At 38.6% G+C, this 10,285-nt stretch overlaps 1 protein-coding gene across 2 annotated transcripts in view; it reads right to left on the bottom strand.

The window, feature by feature from the left end:
• Positions 1 to 1,184: 1,184 nt before the first annotated feature.
• ARRDC3 (arrestin domain containing 3) overlaps positions 1,185 to 10,285 on the bottom strand; it is a 10,154-nt gene continuing 1,053 nt past the window's right edge. The window contains exons 2-8 of one of the 2 annotated variants that reach the window (XM_076362997.1): positions 9,893 to 9,974; positions 7,215 to 7,362; positions 5,869 to 5,971; positions 5,208 to 5,464; positions 4,620 to 4,782; positions 3,633 to 3,787; positions 1,185 to 2,344 (exon numbers count right to left, since the gene is read on the bottom strand). In XM_076362997.1, coding sequence (XP_076219112.1) covers positions 2,288 to 2,344; positions 3,633 to 3,787; positions 4,620 to 4,782; positions 5,208 to 5,464; positions 5,869 to 5,971; positions 7,215 to 7,362; positions 9,893 to 9,974 — 965 coding nt within the window. In that variant the 3' untranslated portion in view covers positions 1,185 to 2,287. The remainder of the gene's footprint in view (positions 2,345 to 3,632; positions 3,788 to 4,619; positions 4,783 to 5,207; positions 5,465 to 5,868; positions 5,972 to 7,214; positions 7,363 to 9,892; positions 9,975 to 10,285) is intronic. The other variant, XM_076362998.1, reaches the window with a different exon arrangement.

Genomic DNA, 10,285 nt, shown 5'->3' on the forward strand with positions numbered 1-10,285 from the left:
AATTTCCCATTATATTGTGAGAAGTACTTTAATGCTATGTATATCAGCAATTGTTCCCTAGTCTGTTAAAGTAACAAAAAAGGAAAAAAAAGTAAAACCACCAAATGCCCTTTTATGCCAACGATCCCATCAGCTTTTATAATTGTCTGGTTGGAGAGGGTGGAGGGAAGGGACATTCACAAAATTGGCCTAATAACGCAAGACATCACCCAATTTCCTTCTCGTCCAATATTCCTGCTCAAAGCCCAAGCCTTTTAACTGAATCACTTAAAACGCGACTCATTAAATATTTTATCACCCTGTTGTCATTTTTTGAAACATGAAGTATCGTTCATGTTCTCATGAAGGCCACTTATGGAAAAGCCTATCGTGTCGCATTTATGAAGCCTTAAAACCAAGGCAGAGGTTTTTAAGAACGAGCACCACGCAGAAACACCAGCCTCCCCGCTCCCGCTCCCTTCTGAGCTGTTTTATTGCACAAGGAGATAGATACTTGATGGATTACATCTTGATTTAAGTCGTCAACACCAGAAGCGTGTCCCTTTGTCAATGGCCTGTGTTACACGATTTCTGAAAAGGAAAGTTGACTTTTATTATAAATCTCTAGCATCTAAGTGCTGGTATTGGTGTTAGCACATCATAATGGCTCCATTGCACTCTTCTCTTCCCTGGGGCACACTCAAGGGCGAGTGCTCTTTCCGTAGAATTTCTTGCAGTCTGAATTAAGGTATGGTGAAATTCGCTGTTCTGTTTGTTCTGAAGCTCTTGAGAGTACCACAGAAGATGCAATCATCAAAGCAACTCTAGCTAACTGGTATCTGAGTACAGCTGGTAACACTGATCTTGCCCAGTTTAATTATACCTCTAGTCTTACTATTTTACAGTATCATAAACCCTGAAGATAATACAAAGTGCACAAACTGAGCTCTTAGCATAGTCCAAGCTTTTCCTGCAGTTTGAAATATACTTTCTACTAGAGACTCATTACATATAGAATTTTTGGTGATTAGGTAACTATATATAAAAATAAATTTACTTTCCCTTCCCATCCCTACTACTTGAGATATCAATCTGTCTATGAATCTAGACAGCATATGACTATTTCCTTTTAAAATGCTTTTGAGGCTGAGCTGGTGTCTACTGGTGCGGCTTTCATTTGTGCCTTTTTGTTTTTTTCTTTTAAAGCTTCACAACTTGAACATCTCTTTTCTTTATAACATACAAAGAGAAATGGGAATGAGGGTGGGTTTTCTAACTTTTGTGTATGTCCCTATTCCAGATCCCCCTCTCGAATAAAGAACAAAAACAAAACACAAACACAAAACAAAAAAAAAAAAAAGAAGTAACTCAACAGTGCAACGTAACAAAACAAATAGCATTCCAACAGTTTGGCAAGTGATGAGTTCACCTGAGATTAAGTGATTTTTAGGCAGTCTGTAACAAAATGCTGCTTTGCGAGAATAGTAGAAAGGCAACAAATTCTTAAAAGAAATCAAGAAGGTATACAATCTTGATGAAGTCTATTAGTTTCGTTCTATTAACTCTCCACCCCCCCCACCCCAGCCCCACATCTGTTGCTTATCTACTACAGTAGGCTGCAAAACATACAGCAAGAAGGATTGGCTTGAAGGCATTTGATGTTTGTAAATAAATCCACAATAGGATCCAAGCTGAAGAGGTGATACATGATCAGCCTACTAGGACAATTCTGAGCATGTGCATATGCAGGTAAAGTCCAGGCTACATTAAATTAAAAAAAAAAGAAAAGTCAGTGCATTTGTCAAAGTCTGTTGCTGTTGTTTTTTTGTCAAAGCTTTCTTTTGCTCCTTATTGTGCGGACCACAAACAAATAACCGGGGGGGGGGATGGGGGACAGGGCGGGTAACAACAGTCCGGCACAAATGAGAAAAAGCTGTAGTGACACTGAACCGCACAACATAAGCAATGAGCATGTGCAAATTTCCAAATCATAAGAGGAAGCCATCCCTCTCTTACAATGTGGTTTGAGTGTTTTGACACACATGACTGTAGGTTAGTAAGGCTGCTCCTAGTATGTGCCAGTATTTAAGGGGGGGGGGGGGGAAGCTCAGGTCTTCAAGCATGTGGAGCAGTCCTACAATGTTTCTGTAGGCTTCAAAGCATGATCACAGGTTGTTTTCATTTATTCACCATACAGGCAAGAGCAAAACCACTTCCTTTGAAAGTATGTCTCCACTATGACGCCTTGACCTTCAACACGGCAGGTACGATTCAAAACCCAAGTCAAGTCAGCTTTTTATGGATTCCTTCAACGAGAGGGGCAAGATGGTCTGTCATCTGTGGGCTGATCTGGGTTTGGATCAATCTGACCAAAAGAGGAAAAAAAACCCAAAACAACCCAAGGCATTGTTAGAGTCAATTGCTAGAAATAAACCAATGCAAACAAAACCCCACCAAATTCACAAGTTTAAGACAATCATAGTGATAAATGGCATCCCCAATCCAAAGGTTATTCAAATAACTGAAAAACCTCTCGTCAATTAGACAAAATTCTGATTGAGCATGGTGGAAAATTTTGAACTACAGGCCAACGGCAATTTAAGGATAAGCACAAAGTAGTAATAAAAAAACTTGAAAAAATCTGCTTTAGTAGCACAGAAATCTTGCATTATTTACTGTACACTAAAAAGACAGCTTGACCCATCACTAAAAATGTAACTTAAGAAATACTTAGTTCATTTCAGAAGACGTTTTGCTTCAAAAGCTATCAGTAAAAAGTCATTCTACTTTTAATTTACAAGTAATGAATCCTCAAACACCCCATAAAGTGTCTTAGAAGTTCACATGTTCCACACCTTACCTCCTCCTTTCTAGAAAAGGAAGAAGGGGAACAACCTGCTAAATTGGGTCTCCAAAACTGGGTAGTAAGAATAGGTTAAGTGTACAGTATATAGTTTAGACAACATTCTTATCAGTTAATTTTATACAACTGTTTTTGAGGATAAAGTAGGCTTCTTTCTAAATCTTTAAGGACCTAAAATGAAAAGGACTTAGGAGCTGTATTCTAGGGTTAAGCTATAGAAAGTCCTCAGAGAAATCTCCAGCACACAGAAACCGTGCCCCTCTCTGCCCACTCAATAGCAGATTAGTGTTTCGAGAAGGAAAAAAAAAAAATTCAGGCAAGATTTAGCCAAAGGACACTATTTTACCTAAGTCAGAAAGAATACCTTCGTAACTTCTCTACGTGGAACTTCTGAAAGCACTACATACACAGAAGCAAACATGCACAGAAAGAGTAGTTTTAGAAAGAAGTAGAGCTGAAAAACATTAGCATGTTGTGCATCTATAGACCCAAAATGTTGGTGTTAACCAATGCAATGTATTATGTATGTAATGCAAAGTTTTAATGAAGTTGCCAAGAGGGTACAGAAGAGCTTGGCAATTTCTATGAAGCATTAGAATTGTGAAGAATCCTGAAAACTCTTGATGCAGTTCACCTGCACTTGGCTAAAATGAAGCTGCCTTATCCCCTGTTCATCAGTTTAATGATTTCTCCCGATTTTAGGAGGGAGAAACAACTTCCTACATTTATTCACATGACAGAATTCAGAAAAACAGTGAATTAGTCATCATATTCTGTCTGAGGTACCTACTTCTGAATAGAGGGGTGGAGGCAGAAAACGGAACTCCTGGATGTATGCAAACAATGGTCCTGGAAGTGCTCTCTCAAAGTCATCACAAGCACCTATGGGTGCAAGGCTGGACTGTCTTTGTTCCTCCGTGACCACTTCTGCATAGCTAGGAGGTGCTGCAGGGAAAAGGCACACGCAGTTTGAGCAACAAGGTCTCATGCATGTCAAAATATGTAACAGGATAACTATTAAACTTTCATCATTGTAAAAGGCACCAGCAGGTAGGTAAATTACTTCAGTGACTTTTTAACAGTCGTTGAATGTGAAAGGGAGGGTAGGCTGTTTTGTTTCAAGACCATGCTCAAATCCAAGAGCAGACTGACCACTGCTTATTGTGGCTTAATTATCCCCTTAAAATTTAAACAAAACTCAGAATACTGAATTTCTGTACAGGTAGTAATGATAGAACGTGGCATTCCTCCAGACTCCACAAATCTGAGTCTGGGATGTGTACATATAAAGGGATGTTTATTAGGTATGAGAAAACAGAGGGAAGGAGCTACAGCATTTCTCCTTTGACAAGAGAGATTTCCCATTGACATGAATTACATTATGTTTTCACAAAGCCTTGGCTACTAAGGCTGGTAAAGGACACCGTAAAGTGCTATTGTGACAGGTTACAATGCCTTATAACCAAGGATGCAACTGGGATACGGGAGGCAGAATTAATTCTGCACAGGTACAATGGCATCCTGTGCTTTCCCTTGTGCCAGCCTCCAGTCCAAGCAGCTGGATTTCACTGCTTGTCCTTGAGAGAGGAAGGCAGGGAAGGAACCCTGTTCTTTCTACACAGAACAAGCAGGTGGCAAGGAAACAGCCAGAAGGAATTTCCTGTGGGCTTTATTACGAAGGATGTAATTTGGGTCTGTTTGCACAACAGCAATGAATAAAGCAGACAAAAATCTAAACAGACTAGCAAATTGATTGTGATTTGTGTTGTCAAGTTACCTTCGGGTCTTTCAGGCAGTGTCAGACCAAGCCAATTCATGTTCATGCTACACTGGCTGCTCACACTTGATGTTCTGCTACCAAATGGGTGTAGAGGAATGGTACCAATGACCAGTGGTAAGTTAAGGAATAAATCCATGGCGCCTGGAATATCAACATATACCTAAAGAACAACAACAAAAGAGGCGTATGATTAAAATGTAGGTTTGTACGAGTACTTCATTACTTCATAATTATTAGACTAAGTTCTCTGTCCATGGAATTTTCCACAAGTTTCTTACTGTCTGCTTTAGGGCCAATGCCCCTAATGAAGACAAAAAGCTCCCCAAGTCAAAAGCAGCTTAGGATTCTTAACATGAGCCCTCACATGGAAATGTCGCCTACTCATAACACTTTTGCTTAGCTGGCACACCACAACTGTTTTAAGGACATGCATGATTTAAACCGATTTACAGAACTCCTGTCAGGACGCTAATACTAGGATATGTATTTCTTTTGTAACTAGTTAGCATAGAATGCTTTGTTAGCAATTTGCAAGGAATGACAGAAAACTACTCATGCTCGAGTGAAACAGACCATCCAACGTACCATCAGTGAATACTCCACTCGGATTATACTACAGTCGAGGATTGAAGGGGAAACAGGTGGAATTTTCAACTGTTTGCCATTCCAGGTTTCTGTTTTGCCAGATGACAAGGATTCCCCACGCAGGTTGGCAACAAGCTGTTTGACTTCCTTCATTTTCCCTTTGGCATAAAATGCCTGCGTTTGGTAAATGGCTGCCTTTGGCACCACCACACGGGAAGAGCAGTTCTCAATCTCAGCAAAGATCTGAATTGATTCACCTGAAACAAAACAGAATTTCATGTTCTCTTTGTATTTACAAGGCAGCTTAAGCAAATCACCACATTCTGTGTATTGTTATAATGCACCGGATGCTGCCAGCAATGCTCTACCTTGAAAAACATCCACTGATGCTAACAGGGATAGGATCACCACGAGCTAATCTAAAAAGAGAAATGCACAGGTCTAATAGAAGCAGATGTCCTTCGACAATCGGGAGACACAGCTAGCATTAGTTAACAAAATTAGTCGTAGTTAAGAAAGTCTATTTGGCAATAAGACTGCCAAATGCAGACTGAGGTGGTAAGAATAGTTTAAGTATTTCGTTTAAATGAAAGCAGTAAGTACAAACTGTCATTTTAAGAGGGAAGGAAAAACATTTCCTATAATTACTTCTGTTACGTACCTGGGGTGTAGCCCTTCCTTTCAATTTTGGCACTTAAGGATATTGGGCCTGAGGTACAAAACCAACAACAGAGAGTCTTTTCTTTTGTGCCTGCTTGGGGTGACTGCAAGAAAAGAACAACATTGCCCATTTAATTAAGAGTTCCATGAATCTCTTCATCTATTTTAATCAACACAAAAAGTTATTTTAATGATGTATTTATTACATATTTTGATAAACATAGCTAGTTTTACTTATAGGAAAAAACTCAAGCAGTTTAAATGGCACTATGCAGATACGACGTTTATTCTGATTCCATTACGCATTAACACTGCTTTTCCTGCTACGCTTCATGCTACAGTCACACTTAAAACAGTTTTTATACATAAAAACTGTGTAACTTAAGAAAAGGCTTTATAGCCTACATATCCCAACACGTTGTTGGCAGAGCTTTTCATTTATCAGTAAACTAGAACATCTTTCCAGTACACTGTATTTCAGAAACAGTAACTAAAAAACTGAAAGTACTGTAACCCTGACTCCTGCTATTTGCTCTGTTTTGGAATGATCCTGTTTCATCTATCTTAAACAGACTTTGTTATTTTACAGGGTATCAGGATTCAGGACTGGATCCAAAGCCCATTAAAGTCAAATGCGAGTCCTTTGATTTTAATGGAATTTGTGCAACGCCAATGTCCCTTTGCAAGTCTGATTTTTCACCCATACACACAAGAAACCTATTTCAATGGACTCTGAGTTTTTTTTCCCCCTCCATAGATTAGAACTTGAGGAAGAAGAGGAAAAAAAAAGAAAAGGAATTTTAAGGCCAGATTGAATTCAAATCCTCATTGAAAGCAGTTGTGATACTGAAATTGTTTTAGTGAAATGACATTTCAGAAAAAGACTATACCGAATTATGATAATTTCTCCCCATTGGTAGAAAACTATCCATATGGAAATTATCAATTATGCACGCCAGTACATTTTTTGCTTTACATTTTTAAGTTAGCAGTCTCATTATAATATTAAGTTTCACTGTTCCTTCCACAGATTATTCAAAAATCAAAGAGGAACAGTTCGCAAAATTTTCCTTCTTTGTGACATTTTACAATTTAGTATTATCAACTTAAATTGACAAAGCCATTTTACGTATCTTAAATGTGAAGCAACTCCAAGTACAGGAAAATGTAGCTTTCAAAATACCAGTAGTTAAAGAGTTGCTGAACTGAAGTAATGCTTAGAAGATCAGCTGTAATTAAACTAGCAAATAAGTATTAGGTAAAATTAGATGTGGATATTGTTTCACTTATTATACCTCATTATTTTTATGCCAGAAACAAAGAATTAGTAATTCTGTCAATTCTTACCAGTAATGAAGGAGTGTTGATATCTATATGCTCAAAGACTGTAAATTCCTTCTTTAATTTTACTGGTAGAAACCAAGGCCTATGCAATTCGGCTTTCACCCAATAGCGCACACTGCCATGTCTGCCTTCGAATGAGGTAGCAAGTGGTCTGTGCAGGACACAAAGGTCAAAATTGAGTAAAGTCTTTCTGTCTAATAATGATACAATTGATCAGATCAGGGATTAGTATGTAGAACTGCATTTTTAATGCACTGTAGTATTTAATGCAGCGTAACTTATTTGCAAAGTTTCCATATCTCAGAAAAATTCAAGATTAAAGATGGGAGAAAAAATCATCTCCGATTCATCCTACTATAGTTTTGCATAGATTTTAAGAATCAATTGAAGAATTGTACTAGAAAACGCCAGGAGAATACACATTTCCTTTAAACTTAAGAGGCCACTTTCACATCTAGAGTAAAGCATGCCCTTTTAAGGCCAAATTAGGACTACCAATTTAAAATTAGCATTAGTATCAACCAATTATTGTTTTGGATATCGTATTTTGTAAATCATTGTCTATTGTTTACTTGGCTGGTATCTCAGTGTCAGCTTAATTTTAGCTGCAACTCAGCACTTTTGTAGTTTGTTTTGCCTTAAGCAGAGTAAATATTCCAATTTAGAGTTCTGAAGAGAGAGGCTATTTTGAGTACCTTCTAATTTTCCTCTACCCTGATGAGACCAGCTTAAAACATTTATATTGTATACGGATGTACATATATAAGCATATATACACACACATAAAATCATCAAGCCTATTCTGCTCTGAACTTTGGCAGATGAAAGAAGTCCTTTTTGGGAGCTGGAGAAAAATGAAGTGGAAAGGATCTCCAAACCTTTCAGCATCACCTTTTTTTCCTGTAACATCATAAAATGAAAGACAAAAATCTTTATATTCCAGTTATCTCCAATTAACAGTTTTCCATAACTTATTTTTTCCTTATTTTTATGCAAGTAAATTTTTTCTATTATACTGAGTTTTGAATACATTGCAATATATAAATTAAACAAATTATTTGCAAAACTTCCATGTCTTCCACAGGGAGTAATATTAGCCATGCTAGTACTTCAACTAGAATGATTCTTTCAGTTACAGGTTTGACTTCTCTACTTGCACATCTGAAATGTTTACTTTTTTATCCCAGTAATCCAAACGAAAGGATTTTCTAATTGGTCTTCAGTATTTCATCCTGCCCCATATTCTTTAGGGCAAAAATCAGTAAGGCCAACGTGTCATCTTTCCACTGTTGCTCTGTAGTTTAAGTAAATTTTGGAAGTATTCTATGGACACAGAATAACAAGTAAGTAGGCGGTGTCAAACTTCAGGCTTTTAATACCAGCTTTTGTTTTTTCAGTATTATCAACAGCTGGTTTCACAGTTATTCTTTCAGGTCCCTTAAAAAGAACCTGTGTTTTGACCAATGCTTGTGATATTTTGCTGGCTATCTGCTTCACTTCAAGCGAAGCATTTCATGTTCGTGTGTAACATTTTTTCGTCTTTTCATACTTAAATGCCCCTTCCAAGGCAAGATCAGTATTAGCCTTATTTCTTTTTGTAGTTGAGATTTGCACAGAATGCTAAATTGTCTTTAAAAATCTATGTATACAGGTCTTCTCCACTCTTCCAGCAAGTTCTACTGTAAAGTCCTGTGCTGTTCACTTTGAAGCTGACCGGTAAAAGCGTTTATCATCTGCAGGTTCTGCTAAAACCAGCACCTCTAACAAACAGATGGTTTATTAGCTTTAATATTAGGTACTGAGGTATTTCACATAACATGCTGCCAAATTTTCTCAACCTTAATGACTTCGCTGCTTGCCTTTTACAGCAAAAGGCTCCTTTTTCCATCCATGTTGAGACTCCCTCTGTTCCTGTGTATTTATTTCTATTGAAACTTGTATTTTTAGCCGATTTCCATATTGGTAAGTCCTCTATGTATAAATCTTCCCTTCACAATGTCTACATTACACATTTCGGACTTTGGGGGTGGGTAATGATCTTAACACTTCTGCTCTCACTCTTGCTTCACCTTTGCTTTCTGAGACAAATGGGATTAGGTACAGGAATTTTTCTTGCTTCATCCACCCCATCCTTCTGCTTATTTCCATCCAGGCTTTCTGTATAAAGGCCAGCCTGGGTACATACAGCCTATTTAAGCGAGAACCACCTCCTCTCTTGTTCAAACAGTTAAACTTGCCACATCTGTTCCAGACTGAGCCCAAACAATTCAGCTGTGATCTTATCTCTAGTTCTGCTGGTCTGCATGGCTCCAGTAAACTGTTGGTTGGGTTAGAAGGTATCTCAGCCACTCTGCAGTACTCCAGTGACAGTTCAAATTCCTCTCCCTCCTCTTGGGAAGGGGTAAAATATTGGAAGACCTAGTAAGTTAGCAGGACTTGGTCAAAAGAAAGTGAGCAACTGGGCAGCAATGAGCTCCCATTTTGTGGAAATTAAAAAAAAAAGACAAAGGAAGTGTGTATCAGTTTAAAAGCAACCTCTTCAGTTTAATGAGATTATGTCCTCCGCTGCATGTCGGAGCACAATTCCTGCTACCATTGAAAAGGTTTCCCCTCCACCCACAGCAGGAGTTTTGCTCAGGCGGGTGGGCAGCAGGGCCCAAGGACTGCATGCGGGCACTTACGTCTGTGGAAGCTCGAAGCTGAATGCATATTCGTGCCTTCCCGAATGGATGGTGTGAAGGCCTTCTTCTGAATTGTCATCGTCTAGGAGGGGAAAAAAAAACACAACAACATGCTATTCCACCTGCACACTTTTTATACATCACATGGGCTTCTCTTCCAGAATAAAAGAGATTTACACACTCGTTACAGCAGTTAACAACGCGGCGTCCCAGAAACAAGGGTCTCTGGTCCGTTCATATTAACTGCTGGATGCAGGGCCAAACCTTACCTACAGAAGGGTAGGCAAGATTGCCAGATTCACCTTACAGAGAAGCAGAGGTTCATTTGCCTTAATTTATAATCCCGCCTCTGAACAGTGACACAGTTGCAACTGCTGCCATTTCAAGGCCTGC

The sequence above is a fragment of the Aptenodytes patagonicus genome, chromosome Z (assembly GCF_965638725.1).
Source record: "Aptenodytes patagonicus chromosome Z, bAptPat1.pri.cur, whole genome shotgun sequence".
Taxonomy (NCBI): Eukaryota; Metazoa; Chordata; class Aves; order Sphenisciformes; family Spheniscidae; genus Aptenodytes; species Aptenodytes patagonicus.